Source organism: Argentina silus (assembly GCF_951799395.1).
Source record: "Argentina silus genome assembly, chromosome: Y".
Taxonomy (NCBI): domain Eukaryota; kingdom Metazoa; phylum Chordata; class Actinopteri; order Argentiniformes; family Argentinidae; genus Argentina; species Argentina silus.
In genome coordinates, this window is record NC_139654.1 from 2,610,001 (window position 1) to 2,627,500 (window position 17,500).

Consider the following 17,500-nt stretch of genomic DNA (forward strand, 5'->3'; position numbering starts at 1 on the left):
ACACAAGTGCAGGGAGTAAAATTCTTAGGCTTGATTCCATGACAATGCAGCATACAAAATACACATAATACAAATAAGCAGTAGTGCAATGACAAGACAATAAGTGACACAAGTACGAGACAAGTGAGACATGTTAGAGACACGTAAGACAATAGCAGTGTGATTGACTGTAGCTAGTTCATACAGTAGCAGTGTGGTTGACTGTAGCTAGTCCATATAGTAACATTGTGATTGACTGTAGCGAGTTAATATAGTGTATCATTGGGACTGTAGCTAGTTCATACACTAGAAGTGTGATTGACTGTAGCTAGTTCATACAGTCGTCATATGATTGTAGACAGTTCTAGCAACAGTCAGTCACACTGCTACTGTATGAAATAGCTACTGTCGCTAGTTCATATAATGTATCATTGGGACTGTAGCTAATTCATACAGTAGCAGTGTGATTGACTGTAGCTAGTTCATACAGTAGGAGTGTGATTGACTGTAGCTAATTCATACAGTAGCAGTGTGGTTGACTGTAGCTAGTTCATACAGTAGCAGTGTGATTGACTGTAGCTAGTTCATACAGTAGCAGTGTGATTGACTGTAGCTAGTTCATACAGTAGCATTGGGACTGTAGCTAATTCATACAGTAGCAGTGTGATTGACTGTAGCTAGTTTATACAGTAGCAATGTGATTGACTGTAGCTAGTTCATACAGTAGCAGTGTGATTGACTGTCGCTAGTTCATACAGTAGCAGTGTGATTGACTGTAGCTAGTTCATACAGTAGCAGTGTGATTGACTGTAGCTAGTTCATACAGTAGCAGTGTGATTGACTGTCGCTAGTTCATAAAGTAACATTGTGATTGACTGTAGCTAGTTCATACAGTAGAAGTGTGATTGACTGTAGCTAGTTCATACAGTAGCAGTGTGGTTGACTATAGCTAGTCCATATAGTAACATTGTGATTGACTGTAGTGAGTTAATATAGTGTATCATTGGGACTGTAGCTAGTTCATACAATAGCAGTGTGATTGACTGTAGCTAGTTTATACAGTAGCAGTGTGATTGACTTTAGCTAGTTCATATAGTAGCAGTGTGATTGACTGTAGCTAGTTCATACAGCAGAAGTGTGATTGACTGTAGCTAGTTTATACAGTAGCAGTGTGATTGACTGCAGCTAGTTAATATATTGTATGATTGGGACTGTAGCTAGTTCATACAGTAGCAGTGTGATTGACTGGAGTTAGTTTATACAGTAGCAGTGTGATTGACTGTCGCTAGTTTATACTGTAGCAGTGTGATTGACTGTAGCTAGTTCATACAGTAGCAGTGTGATTGACTGTAGCTAGTTCATACGGTAGCATTGTGATTGACTGTAGCTAGTTCATATAGTGTAGCATTGGGACAGTAGCTAGTTTATAAAGTAGCAGTGTGATTGACTGTAGCTAGTTTATACAGTAGCAGTGTGATTGACTGCAGCTAGTTAATATATTGTATCATTGGGACTGTAGCTAGTTCATACAGTAGCAGTGTGATTGACTGGAGTTAGTTTATACAGTAGCAGTGTGATTGACTGTAGCTAGTTCATACAGTAGCAGTGTGATTGACTGTAGCTAGTTCATATAGTGTATCATTGGGACTATAGCTAGTTCATACAGTAGCAGTGTGATTGACTGTAGCTAATTCATACAGTAGCATTGGGACTGTAGCTAATTCATACAGTAGCAGTGTGATTGACTGTAGCTAGTTCATACAGTAGCATTGGGACTGTAGCTAATTCATACAGTAGCAGTATGATTGACTGTCGCTAGTTCATAAAGTAACATTGTGATTGACTGTAGCTAGTTCATACAGTAGAAGTGTGATTGACTGTAGCTAGTTCATACAGTAGCAGTGTGGTTGACTATAGCTAGTCCATATAGTAACATTGTGATTGACTGTAGTGAGTTAATATAGTGTATCATTGGGACTGTAGCTAGTTCATACAATAGCAGTGTGATTGACTGTAGCTAGTTTATACAGTAGCAGTGTGATTGACTTTAGCTAGTTCATATAGTAGCAGTGTGATTGACTGTAGCTAGTTCATACAGCAGAAGTGTGATTGACTGTAGCTAGTTCATACGGTAGCATTGTGATTGACTGTAGCTAGTTCATATAGTGTAGCATTGGGACAGTAGCTAGTTTATAAAGTAGTAGTGTGATTGACTGTAGCTAGTTTATACAGTAGCAGTGTGATTGACTGTAGCTAGTTCATACGGTAGCATTGTGATTGACTGTAGCTAGTTCATATAGTGTAGCATTGGGACAGTAGCTAGTTTATAAAGTAGCAGTGTGATTGACTGCAGCTAGTTAATATATTGTATCATTGGGACTGTAGCTAGTTCATACAGTAGCAGTGTGATTGACTGGAGTTAGTTTATACAGTAGCAGTGTGATTGACTGTCGCTAGTTTATACTGTAGCAATGTGATTGACTGTAGCTAGTTCATACAGTAGCAGTGTGATTGACTGTAGCTAGTTCATACAGTAGCATTGGGACTGTAGCTAATTCATACAGTAGCAGTGTGATTGACTGTAGCTAGTTCATACAGTAGCAGTGTGATTGACTGTAGCTAGTTCATATAGTAGCAGTGTGATTGATTGTAGCTACTTTATACAGTAGAAGTGTGATTGACTGTAGCTAGTTCATACAGTAGCAGTGTGGTTGACTGTAGCTAGTTCATACAGTAGCAGTGTGGTTGACTGTAGCTAGTCCATATAGTAACATTGTGATTGACTGTAGCTAGTTAATATAGTGTATCATTGGGACAGTAGCTAGTTCATACAGTAGCAGTGTGATTGACTGTAGCTTGTTCATACAGTAGTCATATGATTGTAGACAGTTCTAGCAACAGTCAGTCACACTGCTACTGTATGAACTAGCTACTGTTGCTAGTTCATATAATGTATCATTGGGACTGTAGCTAGTTCATACAGTAGCAGTGTGATTGACTGTAGCTAGTTCATATAGTGTATCATTGGGACTATAGCTAGTTCATACAGTAGCAGTGTGATTGACTGTAGCTAATTCATACAGTAGCAGTGTGGTTGACTGTAGCTAGTTCATACAGTAGCAGTGTGGTTGACTGTAGCTAGTCCATATAGTAACATTGTGATTGACTTTAGCGAGTTAATATAGTGTATCATTGGGACTGTAGCTAGTTCATCCACTAGAAGTGTGATTGACTGTAGCTAGTCCATATAGTAACATTGTGATTGACTGTAGCTAGTTAATATAGTGTATCATTGGGACAGTAGCTAGTTCATACAGTAGCAGTGTGATTGACTGTAACTTGTTCATACAGTAGTCATATGATTGTAGACAGTTCTAGCAACAGTCAGTCACACTGCTACTGTATGAACTAGCTACTGTTGCTAGTTCATATAATGTATCATTGGGACTGTAGCTAGTTCATACAGTAGCAGTGTGATTGACTGTAGCTAGTTCATATAGTGTATCATTGGGACTATAGCTAGTTCATACAGTAGCAGTGTGATTGACTGTAGCTAATTCATACAGTAGCAGTGTGATTGACTGTAGCTAGTTCATACAGTAGCAGTGTGATTGACTGTCGCTAGTTCATAAAGTAGCAGTGTGATTGACTGTAGCTAGTTCATACAGTAGCATTGGGACTGTAGCTAATTCATACAGTAGCAGTGTTATTGACTGTCGCTAGTTCATAAAGTAACATTGTGATTGACTGTAGCTAGTTCATACAGTAGAAGTGTGATTGACTGTAGCTAGTTCATACAGTAGCAGTGTGGTTGACTATAGCTAGTCCATATAGTAACATTGTGATTGACTGTAGTGAGTTAATATAGTGTATCATTGGGACTGTAGCTAGTTCATACAATAGCAGTGTGATTGACTGTAGCTAGTTTATACAGTAGCAGTGTGATTGACTTTAGCTAGTTCATATAGTAGCAGTGTGATTGACTGTAGCTAGTTCATACAGCAGAAGTGTGATTGACTGTAGCTAGTTTATACAGTAGCAGTGTGATTGACTGTAGCTAGTTCATACGGTAGCATTGTGATTGACTGTAGCTAGTTCATATAGTGTAGCATTGGGACAGTAGCTAGTTTATAAAGTAGCAGTGTGATTGACTGTAGCTAGTTTATACAGTAGCAGTGTGATTGACTGCAGCTAGTTAATATATTGTATCATTGGGACTGTAGCTAGTTCATACAGTAGCAGTGTGATTGACTGGAGTTAGTTTATACAGTAGCAGTGTGATTGACTGTAGCTAGTTCATACAGTAGCAGTGTGATTGACTGTAGCTAGTTCATACAGTAGCATTGGGACTGTAGCTAATTCATACAGTAGCAGTGTGATTGACTGTAGCTAGTTCATACAGTAGCAGTGTGATTGACTGTAGCTAGTTCATACAGTAGCAGTGTTATTGACTGTAGCTAGTTTATACAGTAGAAGTGTGGTTGACTGTAGCTAGTTCATACAGTAGCAGTGTGGTTGACTGTAGCTAGTCCATATAGTAACATTGTGATTGACTGTAGCTAGTTAATATAGTGTATCATTGGGACAGTAGCTAGTTCATACAGTAGCAGTGTGATTGACTGTAGCTAGTTCATACAGTAGTCATATCATTGTAGATAGTTCTAGCAACAGTCAGTCACACTGCTTCTGTATGAACTAGCTACTGTCGCTAGTTCATATAATGTATCATTGGGACTGTAGCTAATTCATACAGTAGAAGTGTGATTGACTGTAGCTAGTTCATACAGTAGCAGTGTGATTGACTGTAGCTAGTTCATATAGTGTATCATTGGGACTATAGCTAGTTTATACAGTAGCAGTGTGATTGACTGTAGCTGGTTCATATAGTGAACATAAGACTAGAATTCATGGTTTATTCAGACACTTTTATTCACAAGTAATAAAAGTAAACACGTTTGCAAAGGGGTTTTTCGTTGTCCTTTCAGACTAGGTTACTTCCCTCATATACAAATCACTTATACCACCAATATCATTCTTCTCCTACATCGCGTCGCGGCCTGGTTTCCCCTCCTATTATAATTATAAACATCTCCACTATTCTCCCTTCACAAATCAATCACTGGCCATCCTGCTCTTAATTCTCTCTCTGCCTTTCCTTTGTGGAATTAGGAATCTTTATTTCTATCGAAATTTACCATACTATCTTACACACAGCAACGTAATCCAGCATCACAACTCAAACACCCAATCTAACCAACTCTTATATACATACAGACACTCTCTCCTGTGTTATTCTCAGAGTTCATCATCAGTCTGATTTGATCATCTAATCATTCATCTGGATTGTTTCACTGTCAGTAGCATTTCCATAAAAAAAAACTAAAAAACATGTAAGCTTCTGTTTTTTGTCACTCAATTACAGTCTATTTCACTATCAGAGGCATTTAATTTAATAATATTTAACACTAAACACTATACCCTCCACACTACACCCTACACACTATACCCTACACCCTACACACTGGGAGAGGGAACATCTGTACATCCAACATCTCAGTGAAAACACACCACTATCCAACTGCATCATGTTATGATCCGTCATCTTTGAGCCTTTGGTGTTCAGTGTGATCTCCCTGAGACTAGTTTACACAGGGTCACTGAACAGCCCTCGTCCCAAAGATAAAACCCTGGGTAGAGGGGCTCAGTGAATGTGGAGTGGAATGTGTGCAGGAGGGTCCGTGTGTCAGAGGAGACGCTGTAGAAGGACAGAGTGCCGGCCGGCCAGTCCAGATACACTCCTACTCTGTGGGAGCCAGAGGAGGGGACAGGTATGACAGTCTCCTCATCATTGTAACTGTTACCAGAGAAGAACAGACTCCAGGACTTGTCATTGTATCTCAACCCACAGTCATGACCCAATCCTTTCCTGCTGATTCCTTTATATGTCACTCCTATAACAGCCCGTCCCCCACTCCTCTCTACCTCCCAGTAACGGCGCCCAGTCAGACCCTCTCTACACAGCACCTGTGACCAGTAGTCAAATCTCTCTGGGTGATCAGGATACGGCTGCTCCTCTCTCCCCCGTGTCACCTTTCTGTTCTCCTCAGACAGAGAGAGGAGTCTGTGTGCTGTGTTTGGGTCCAGTGTGAGCTCACAGGCATCTGGGGGAAGAGCAGAGGGAGGGAGGGAGGGAGGGAGAGAGAGAGAGAGAGGAGAGAGAGAGAGGGGGACGGAGGAAGAGAAAGAGAGAGAGTGATGGAGGGAGAGAGAGAGAGGAGAGAGAAAGAGAGAGAGAGGAGAGGGGAGAGAGAGAGAGAGAGAGAGAGGGGGAGAGAGAGAGAGAAAGAGAGGAGAGAGAGAAAAAGAGGAGAGAGAGAGAGAAAGAGGAGGAAGAGAGAGGGGGACAGAGGAAGAGAAAGAGAGAAAGGGATGGAGGGAGAGAGAGAGAAGAGAGAGAGGAAGAGAGAGAGGGAGAATAAGAGAGAGAGGAGGAAGAGAGAGGGGGACGGAGGAAGAGAAAGAGAGAGAGAGAGAGAGAGAGAGAGGGGAGAGAGGAGAGGGGGGAGAGAGTGGGACAGAGGAAGAGAGAGAGGGACGGAGGAAGAGAGAGAGAGAGGAGAGAGAGAGAGAGGGGAGAGAGGAGAGGGGGGAGAGAGTGGGACAGAGGAAGAGAGAGAGAGAGAGGGAGAGAGAGAGGGGAGATAGAGAGAAGGAACAGAGAGGGGGATGGAGGAAGAGAAAGAGAGAGGGATGGAGGGAGGGAGAGAGAGAGAGGAGAGAGAAAGAGAGAGGGAGAGAGAGAGGAGGAAGATAGAGAGAGACGGAGGAAGAGAAAGAGAGAGAGGGAGGGAAGGAGAGAGAGAGAGGAGAGAGAGAGAGAGAGAGAGGGGACGGAGGAAGAGAAAGAGAGAGAGGGATGGAGGGAGAGAGAGAGGGATGGAGGGAGAGAGAGAGAGGAGAAAGAGAGAGGGAGAGAGAGAGAGAGAAAGGAGGAAGAGAGAGGGGGACGGAGGAAGATAAAAAGATGGAGGGAGAGAGAGAGAGAGGGAGAGAGAGGAGAGAGAAAGAGAGAGAGAGAGGGGGGAGAGAGAGGGAGAGTCAGATATGTAGGCTGTCTTTGATGAGTCTTTCCCTCTCCTAGAGATCTCTAGTTGTGTCTCAGGGTTTGTGGAGAGGATCAATGGAGGGAGGGAGGGAGGGAGGGAGAGGAGGGAGGAACAGAGAGAGGGAGGGAGGGAGAGATAAAGAGAGAGAGAAACTGTCAGCTACTTCAGGAGAAACACACTCACATTGGAAGAACTGGTCCTGGGCTCTGGTCTTGGGCTCTGGTGGCAGGAAAACATCCACTCCATTCACTACAGACGGGAGGGAGGGAGGGAGGGAGAGAGAGAGGAAGAAAGAGGAAGGGAGGAGAGGGAGGGAGAGAGAGAGAGAGAGAGAGAGGGGAGGTAGGGGTAGAGGGAGGGAGAAAGGGAGAGGGAGGGAGGGAAAGAGGGAGAGAGAAAAGGAGGGAGGGATGGAGGGAGGGATAGAGAGAGGAGGGAGGGAGAGAGAGAGAGGGAGGGAGGGAGAGGAGGGAGGGAGAAAGAGGGAGGGATAGAGGGAGGATGGAGGGAGGGAGAGAGGAAGAAATGAGGGAGGCAGAGAGGGAGGGATAGAGGGAGGGGGGGAGAGAGGGAGAAAGAGGGAGAGAGGGAGGGAGGGAGAGAGGGAGGGGGGGATAGAGGGGGGAAGGAGGGAGGGAGGGAGGGATAGAGGGAGGAAGGAGGGAGGCAAGAGGGAGAAAGAGTTAAGGAGAGGATAGAGGGTGAGAGGGATGAAGGAGGGAGGGAGAGAGGGAGATAGAGGAGGGAGGGAGGGAGCGAGAGAGGGAGAGGAGGAATTGAGGGAGGGAGAGTAGGAGAGAGAGGGAGGGAGGGAGAGAGAAGAGGGAGGGAGGGAGGGTGGAAGGGAGAGAGGGACGGAGAAAGTGGGAGGGAGAGGATAGAGGGAGAGAGGGAGGGATGGAGAGAGGGATTGATAGAGGGAGGGAGGGATGGAGGGTGAGAGGGAGAGAGAGGAGGGTGGGAGGGAGAGAGAAAGAGGGAGGAGGGAGGGAGGGAGAGCATAGAGGGAGGGAGAGGATAGAAGGAGGGAAAGAAGGAGAGATAGAGAGAGGGATAGAGGGAGGGAGATAGATAGGGAGAGGGGGGGAAGGGAGGGAGAGAGGGAGAGGATTGAGGGAGAGAGAGAGGAGGGATGAAGGAAGAGAGGGAGGAGGGATAGAGGGAGGGAGGAAGAGAGGGAGAGGAGGGATAGAGGGAGGGAGAAAGAGAGAGGGAGAAGATAGAGGGAAAAAGAGGATAGAGGGAGGGAGAGAGGGAAGGAAAGAGGGAGGGAGGGATGCAGGTCGGGAGGTATAGAGGAAGGGAGGGAGTGAGGGGGGGAAAGGAAGGATAGAGGGAGAGAGGGAGGGAGAGAGGGAAAAAGGAGGTAGGAAGAGAGGGAGGGAGAGTAGTAGAGAGAGGTAGGGAGGGAGAGAGAGGCACGGAGGGAGAGCAAGAGGAGGGAGGGAGGGAGAAAAGAGAGGGGAGTGAAAGAAAGAGAGAGAGAGAAAGAGTGAGGGAGGGAGAGAGGGAGGGAGGGAGAGAGAGAGGGAAAGAGGGAGAAAGAGGGAGGGAGAGAGGAAGGGAGGGAGTGATAGAGGGTGGGAGGGAGGAATGGAGAGGAAGGATAGAGGGATGAAGGAGGGAGGGAGAGAGGGAGAGAGAGGAGGGAGGGAGGCAGAGAGGGAGGGAGAGGAGGGAGAGAGAAAAAGAAATAGGGAGGGAGAGAGGCAAGGATAGAGGGAGGAAGGAGGGAGGGAGAGAGGGAGAGATAGAGGGATTGATAGAGGGAGGAAGGAGAGAGGGAGAGAGAGGTGGGAGTGAGGGAGAAAGAGAGGGAGGGAGAGGAAGGAGGGAGGGAGGGAGAGAGGGAGGGAGAAAGAGGGAGGGAGAGGATAGAGGGAAGGATAGAGGGAGGGAGGGAAGGAGGGGGGGAAGGAGGGAGGGAGGGAGAGAATGAGAGAGAGGAGGGAGGGAGGCAGAGAAGGAGGTATAGAGGGAGGGAGAGAGAGGAGAGAGGGAGGCAAAGATGGAGGGAGAGGAGGGAGAGAGGGAGAGAGATAGGGAGGGAGAGAGGGGCAGGGAGGGAGGGAGGGAGAGGATTGAGGGAGAGAGGGAGGGATAGAGGGAGGAAGGAGGGAGGGAGAAGCAGAGAGGGAGGGACAGGAGGGAGAGAGGGGGTGAGGGAGGGAGGGAGAGGATTGAGGGAGAGAGGGAGAGAGAGTAGGGAGGGAGGAAAAGAGGGATAGAGGGAGGGATAGTGGGAAGGATAGAGGGAGGAAGAAGGGAGGGAGGGAGAGGTGGGAGGGAGGGAGAGATAGAGGGATTGATAGAGGGAGGGATGGATGGTGAGAGGGAGAGAGAGGAAGGAGGGAGAGAGAAAGAGGGAGGGAGAGGATAGAGGGAGGGATAGAGGGAGGGAAGGAGGGAGAAAGAGGAGGGAGGGAGGCAAAGAGGGAGGGAGAGAGGGAGAGGAGGGAAGGAGGGAGGGATAGAGGGAGGGAGAGAGAAAGGGAGAGAGGTGGGGGAGGGAGGGAGGGAGAGGATGGAGGGAGAGAGGTAGGTAGAGTAGCAGAGAGAGGTAGGGAGGGAGAGAGAGGCACGGAGAGCAAGAGGAGGGAGGGAGGGAGGAAAGGGAGGGAAAGAGAGAGAAAGAGGGAAGGAGGGAGAGAGTGTGGTAGGGAGGGAGAGAGGGAGGGAGGGAGAAAGGGAGGGAGGGAGAGGGAGAGAGGGGGGTAGGGAGGGAGAGAGAAAAAAAGACAGAGAAAGAGGGAAAGAGAGAGAGAGAGATTGGATGGAGAGAAGAGGTAGGGAGGGAGGGAGGGAGAGAGGGAGGGAGGGAGGGAGGGGGGGAGAGAGGGAGAGAGGGAGGGAGAGAGAGAGAGACAAAGAGAGAGAGAGACATGTATCAGTCAAGGGTTGTAAACATGGACAGGTCCCACATTGTTCTGATGGGGGGGGAAAGAGAAGGCCTCACTTTGCAGGTTAACCCTTTGGGGACCAGGGGTATTTTCTCCATTTTTACATACATTTATTCTTTCTCAATTTGAAGTCACTTCCATACAAAATAATACCCAAGTGTTTCATATCAATATTTTCAGTACAAACTCAGCTTTCTTGATTGTGATAGATGTTTACCCCAACAGCACTGTGTGAAGAGGTAAGTAGGCCTAAACCTGAACATTTCGAATCCGTTTTTCAGAAATGTTTCAAATCCCATGTGAAAACATACCTTTACCCATGTGGATGAATTGTTTTGGTGCTTGAAATTCATTCATGAAGTCCTGAGCTACACAGAAATGGCATACAATATGAATAAAATACTAGACAGAATATAAAAAAGGACTTCTAATGGATCCTTGTAAACACATCTTCTCTGCTTTCTGTCTCTGTCACTGTCACTGAAATGTTTGTCAATACCGACAATGCCGACGTCACGTGTAGCGAAGAAGATGGACGTGCGAATTGACCAATCAACGACGGTAAAAGGCAGTGTCTGAGCGACTCAAGCTAGGCTGCTTCCAAATTCACCAATTACGCAGGGAGGGCCTGTACCAAGCTGTTCCTAGGTTAATAGCTCCGTCTGTAAGTGAGAGGGCATGTCACAGGAGGGCTCAGGGGATATTTAAACCATGTTTCTACGCCGGATTATCACTGAGATATTGATCAAAACATTTTGGAAACCCCTGAAAACGCAGCTGCGCGTTTGAGGTCCCGAAAGGGTTAAATAAGTAGGATTAAGGTTGCGGGTTGGGGTTCGGGTTAGGATTGGGGGTTAGGGTCTGTTGTTGGTTAGGGTTAGGGGTTTGGGGTTTGGGTCTGTTGTTGGTTGGATGTTTTCATTGATGGTTTAGTATTTCCATTAGGGTTAGGGGGTTAGAGTTTAGGGTCTGTTGTTGTTTGGATGTTTTCATTGATGGTTTAGTATTTGATAGAATAGATGTTGAATTTTATGCGACTTTAAATGTCCGACTGATGGGGAAATGGAAAGTCATAAAAAGAGGCTTTACCAAGAGGAGGGGAGACAATAGGATTTGCACCTCCTGGGGGAGTACAAAGGTTGGAGTGACCTGGGTCTGCGACGACCATTTAGTCTAAAAGCCCACAAAATGAAATCTAACGTGTTGCAGAGAACCGGTGGATCGACCTTGTTTACAAGAACATTGACCTCCGCGGTGAAACGTGGTTCTTGTCTACAAGAACATTGGCTGAGAATACCCACACTGTGTCTTCTCGTCGCGGCCTGCGCACCCTCTCACTCACCACTCTTTCTTCCTCTGTCTTAACCGCCCTACCCTCTGTTGAATCTTTCTCTCTTCTATCCACTGACGCAGCTTCCTCCACCCTCCTGTCCTCTCTTTCCTCATCCGTCGACTCTCTCTGTCCACAGATATCAAGGCCGGCACCATCCTCTCCACGCGCTCCCTGGCTGTCTGAAACCCTGCAAGCTTGATGATCTAGACCCTTATCTCTCTCTCCTCCTCAACTACACCTCATCTGCATCAGCTGGTAAAGCCTTATACTACCATCCCAAAATTCACACCTCTGTCTCTGACCCAAGAAAACTGTTCTCCACATTTTCCTCACTCCTCAACCCTCCTCCTCCCGCTCCTCCCTCCTCTCTGTCTGCCGATGACTTTGTCACCTATTTTGAAAAGAAGGTTGATGACATTAGCAGCTCCTTCCCTCTACCTCTCACCAACAATGCTACCTCTCCTCCCAAACCCACTGTGCAACACCCAGTCTCTGGTTTATCAGATTTCTCCCCCTCTCGCCTGAGGATGTTCAAAAACTGGTCACATCCAAGCGGGCAACCCCAACCCCAAGACCTCTTTCACCCCTGCTAACTCGCTGTACAAGTTCTCTCCTGCTAATGAAATCAATTTTAAAAAATTAATAAAAATAGCCTACTGGCATTACAACTGCCAATGGCCCCTGGTGTGAGCATTGATTACTTTGTCTAATGATGACTGTTGGAAAGATGATTCACTTACTTAAACAAATGTATTTTTGTAAGTCGCTTTGGATAAAGGCGTATGCTAAATGCCATGAATGTAATTTGTAAAAGACGGATCCGTTTTCTATTGGGACTAAGTGGATTAGGGCGGGACTTGGACCTGAGGAGGGAAAAACCCAGTGATTGGTTGGACATTTAGGGAGGGGGCTTTGTGATTGGATATGGACCCTGTTGTGTTTGTTTGCTAAGTTACAGATATTATTTACTGTACTTCTCTGTCTATTAGTTTTCTCCTGATCACCATTCTATTACTAATATATAATGTCAATCATATACAAGGAACAGGGAAGAACAGTAGATCCACATTTTTTGTGACACAATCTTGATAATATTATTATTATTATTGACAGTTAGACACACACACCCACACACATGCAAGAGTTTACATACACTTATAAAGAACATGTATGTCATGGCAGTCTTGAGTCACAAAAAAATTGATTTTTCATGAAGTTTGGTTCTTTTTATGAATTTATGAAAATGTGACAAAATCTGCTGGGTCAAAAATATACATACAGCACCTTGAATTATCAATTTTTGGTGATGTAGAAAGTTGTGTCAATCAAATTTGCTTTGTGGCATGGCCTCTTAACTTGTTATGAGTGATTATGATTGACTACAGCTGGTGAATTATTTCAGCCCATTTAAATAAGACTTGTTTGATACACTCATTACACTCAGCCAAAAACGCTACAATGGGAAAATCTAAGGAGCTCAGCACGGTCTGAAAAAGCGCATCATTGACATGAAAAAGTCAGGAAAGTCACTTGGAGCGATTTCAAAGCAGCTGCAGGTCCCAAGATCAACTGTGCAAACAATTGTTTGTAAGTATAAAATGCATGGCACAGTTGTGTCACTGCCACGATCAGGAAGAAAACGCAAGCTATCACCTGCTGCTGAGAGAAAATTGATCAGGATGGTCAAGAGTCAACCAAGAACCACCAAAAAGCAGGTCTGCCATGAATTAGAAGCGGCTGGAACACAGGTGTCAGTGTCCACAGTCAAGCGTGTTTTACATCGCAATGGGCTGAGAGGCTGCCGTGCAAGAAGGAAGCCGTTGCTCCAGAAGCGGCACCTTAAGGCTTGACTGAAGTTTGCTGCTGATCACATGGACAAAGAAAAGGCCTTCTGGAGGAAAGTTCTGTGGTCAGATGAAACAAAAATTGAGCTATTTGGCCACAATGACCAGAAATAAGTTTGGAGGAGAGAAGGTGAGGCCTTTCACCCCAAGAACACCATACCTACCGTCAAGCATGGTGGTGGTAGTATTATGCTCTGGGCCTGTTTTGCTGCCAGTGGAACTGGTGCTTTACAGAAAGTAAAGGGAATAATGAAGAAGGAGGATTACCTCAAAATTATTCAGGAAAACCTAAAACCAGAAGGTTGGGTCTTGGACGTAGTTGGGTGTTCCAACAGGACAATGACCCCAAACACACATCAAACGTGGTAAAGGAATGGCTAAATCAGGCTAGAATTAAGGTCTTAGAATGGCCTTCACAAAGTCCTGACTTAAACCCCATTGAGAACATGTGGAGTGTGCTGAAGAAACAAGTCTGTGTCAGAAAGTCAACGAATTTAGTTGAACTGCACCGATTCTGTCAATAGGAGTGGTCAAAGATTCAACCAGAAGCTTGCCAGAAGCTTGTGGATGGCTACCAAACGCGTCTAATTGAGGTGAAAATGGCCAAGCGACATTTAATCAAATATTAGCATTGCTGTATGTATATTTTTGACCCAGCAGATTTTGTCACATTTTTAGAAGACCCATAATAAATTCATAAAAGAACCAAACTTCATGAATGTTTTTTGTGACAAAGAAGTATGTACTCCAATCAGTCCATCACAGAAAAATAAAAGTTGTAGAAATGATTGGAAACTCAAGACTGCCATGACATACATGTTCTTTACAAGTGCATGTAAACTTCTGACCACAACTGTAACTGGTCTGAAGTTGAGGTGATGAAAGTTGAGCAGGTAGAGTTTGTGACCCACCTGTAGTTGAGATGTTGGGTTAGGGTTAAGGTTTAACCTTAACCCTAACCCTAACCTTAACCCTAACCCACCTGTAGTTGAGATGTTGGGCCATTCTCCCTTAAGGAGGTCCTCTAGTTTGTCTCTCAGCTCAGACACAGCCTCACTCACACCTCCAAACAACTGAAGAGGACCCTCAATGATGCTGGGGAAGTCTGAACATACACTGGGACTGGAGAGAGACTGATAACTCTGGAGAGAGAGAGACAGAGAGAGAGGCAGAGAGAGACAGAGAGAGAGAGAAACAGAGACAGAGAGAGAAAGAGAAGGAGAGAGAGAGAACAGAGGATGAATGAATAACTGAACAGTAATCTTGTTTCAGTATTGCAGATGGAGGGTCAGTGTGGTTACCTGGAGGAAATGGATGGGATCCTCTGTGTGTGAAAGCTGCTCCAGCTCAGCGTCTCTCCTCCTCAGCTCAGCTATCTCCTGCTCCAGTTTCTCCACCAGTCCTTCAGCCTGACTCACCGCTGCCTTCTGCTGGGCTCTGATCAGCTGCTTCACCTCAGACAACCTTCTCTCAATGGAGCGGATCAGCTCCGTGAAGATCCTCTCACTGTCCTCCACTGCTGTCTGTGCAGAGCGCTGTAAGGACACACACACACACACACACACACACACACACACACACACACACACACACACACACACACACACACACACACACACACACACACACACACACACACACAAACACACACACACACACACACACAAACGTCTTGAGGCAATTGCATCTTATCAGACAGGAAAAAGCCCTGGTTTTGATGGCATACCAGTAGAAGTATATGAAACTTAGTTGAGATACTGAAACATCCATTACTGGCAGGAGAAGTTCCTACAAAAACAACAAACTATCTGACACAGAACAAGAGGGTCTGATCTCGCTATCACTGGTCAGTATAAAGACCCAGTCTATTTAAGGACGGGCCTCTCCCTAAAAGCTTCAATCATTCAAAAACTATACTGTACTTTACCAAACTGGTTGTGTAGCAGATTACTAAAAGAAGCTCACCCTCGATTTAAAAAAGGCCTGTTGGCCTTCATACAGATCACAACATCTCAGTTTTGGGATGTTGAAAATGAAATACTGTACAAAGTATCACCCTTGTTAAAACAAGGCATACAAAGCTGGTTACAATTATAATGTTATCCTCCAGAACAATCAGATCAAATATTACAGCAAATAATCAGATTAAATTCAAATATACTATTTACTAATAGTGTTTGTGTGGATGGAGTTGATATATCTTAACACGTACAACAAGAAAAACATCAAATAAACCATAATGGACATCAATGACCATGTAAAATAATAAATAAATGAATAAATAATAATAACATAAATAGGTACCTATTAGATGGAATATATTTGTAATAACTATTAAAATGAATAAAACAAACAAAGTACTTAAATCCTCTGATGATGGGGGGTAGTGACTGGGCAAAAAGAAGAAAAGAAAGAAAACACACACACAGACACACACTCTCACACACACACACACACACACACACACACACACACACACTCACACTCACACTCACACTCACACTCACACACTCACACTCACACTCACACTCACACTCACTGTGAGAGACTCCACAGCCTGTTTGGCCTTCTTCAGTTGCTTCTCTCTCTTCTGGACTCTCTGCTGGACTTCCTGCTGACTCATCCCCAGCTGACGCTGTAGACACACACACATTGTTACTGTATACTACACACTGTTATGACTCCAGAAGAGAGAGAAGCACTGTTACACTGTTATGAGTCATTGTACCTGTTAAAACTTGTCTGATAAGAACCAGATTGTAAAACAAGAACATCAACAACCTTAACCGTCTCCATACACAAACACAGTCATGTGGAAGAAACTTTGGATCTCTGGAAATATCATTCAATCAGTCAGTGACATTTACTTTTTGATGTAATACAGATTAACAGTCACCAACAAGTAGCTCTGGTTCTTACTTATTACTCATAGTTGTCCTGTATGTGATATTCAGAGTAATACTAGTCTGAAGCTCTTCTTCTTACCTGTTTCTCCGTCCTTTCTGCTGCAGCTGTGACTGTGTCATGGCCTTTATGTTCATCCATGGAACACAACAAACAGATACACTGCTGGTCGGTACGGCAGAAAATCTTCATCACTTCATCATGAAGAGAGCAGATCTTCTCCTGCAGTTGTGTGGAGGCGTTGACCAGCTTGTGCTTCTTAAAGGCAGGAGATTCATAGTGAGGCTGGAGGTGAGTCTCACAGTAAGAGGCCAGACACACCAGACAGGACTTGAGGGCTTTCTGCTTTCTCCCAGTGCAGACATCACACGCCACATCTCCAGGTCCAGCATAACAGTGAGCAGGAGGAGCAGCTTGGAGTCCTGTCTTCTTCAGATTCTCCACTAATTCAGCCAACAGAGTGTTTTTCTGTAAAAGAGGCCTTAGCCTGAAGGTCTGTCTGCATTGGGGGCAGCTGTAGACCCCCTTCTGATCATCCTGATCCCAGTAGCCCTTAATACAGCCCATACAGTAGCTGTGTCCACAGGGAATAGCCACCGGATCCTTCAGTAGATCCAGACAGATCGGACAGCTAATAGAGTCCATGCTCTCTGCCATGTTGCTGCACACACGACCAGACTGAGCAGCAGAGTGTCAGTGAGATAAGTTTTGTGCTTGTGGGCGGGAACACTTCCTTGTTCTGTGTCTCTGTAACTGTCGGGGGAGTGGTGTGTGTGTGTGTGTGGGTGTGTGTGAGAGTAATGCTGTCAGACCAGTCCACCCTCCCTTCCTCTCAGCTCCCTCCCACACACACCTCATCATGTTGCCACACAGTGTGTGTGTGTGTGTGTGTGTGTGTGTGAGAGAGAGTATGTGTGTGTGTCTGTGTGAGACTGTGTGCGTGTGTGTGTGTGTGTGTGTGTCTGTCTGTGTGCGTGTGTGCGTGCGTATGTCTGTGTGTGTGTGTGTGTGTGTGTGTGTGTGCAGGGTCAGGGTTAAGGTCTGGGCCATGGTCCGTGTTGGGGTTAAAGGCTTATGGTCAGGGTTAGGTTCAGGGTCAAGGTCAGGGCTTAGGGTTAAGGTTAAGGTTAGGTTCAGGGTTAGGGTCAGGGTCAGGGTTAGGGTCAGGGTCAGGGCTTAGGGTTAAGGTTAAGGTTAGGTTCAGGGTTAGGGTTAGGTTCAGGGTCAAGGTCAGGGCTTAGGGTTAAGGTTAAGGTTAGGTTCAGGGTCAGGGTCAGGGTTAGGGTCAGGGTCAGGGTCAGGGCTTAGGGTAAGTAATGCTAGGGTTAAGTAATGAGTAATGCTGTCAGACCAATCCACCCTACCTTCCTCTCAGCTCCCTCCCACACACACCTCATCAGGTTGCCACATAATGTGTGTGTGTGTGTGTGTGTG

At 45.5% G+C, this 17,500-nt stretch overlaps 1 protein-coding gene across 1 annotated transcript in view; it reads right to left on the reverse strand.

Annotated features, from left to right (window-relative positions):
* LOC310823911 (tripartite motif-containing protein 16-like protein) overlaps positions 1-16,723 on the reverse strand; it is a gene marked incomplete at its 5' end in the record, with an annotated part of 288,284 nt that extends 271,561 nt beyond the window's left edge. The window contains 6 exons of the mRNA XM_083696852.1: positions 6,004-6,140; positions 7,269-7,334; positions 14,145-14,304; positions 14,464-14,697; positions 15,702-15,797; positions 16,148-16,723. Coding sequence (XP_083552978.1) covers positions 6,004-6,140; positions 7,269-7,334; positions 14,145-14,304; positions 14,464-14,697; positions 15,702-15,797; positions 16,148-16,723 — 1,269 coding nt within the window. The remainder of the gene's footprint in view (positions 1-6,003; positions 6,141-7,268; positions 7,335-14,144; positions 14,305-14,463; positions 14,698-15,701; positions 15,798-16,147) is intronic.
* Between the last annotated feature and the right edge of the window lie 777 nt (positions 16,724-17,500).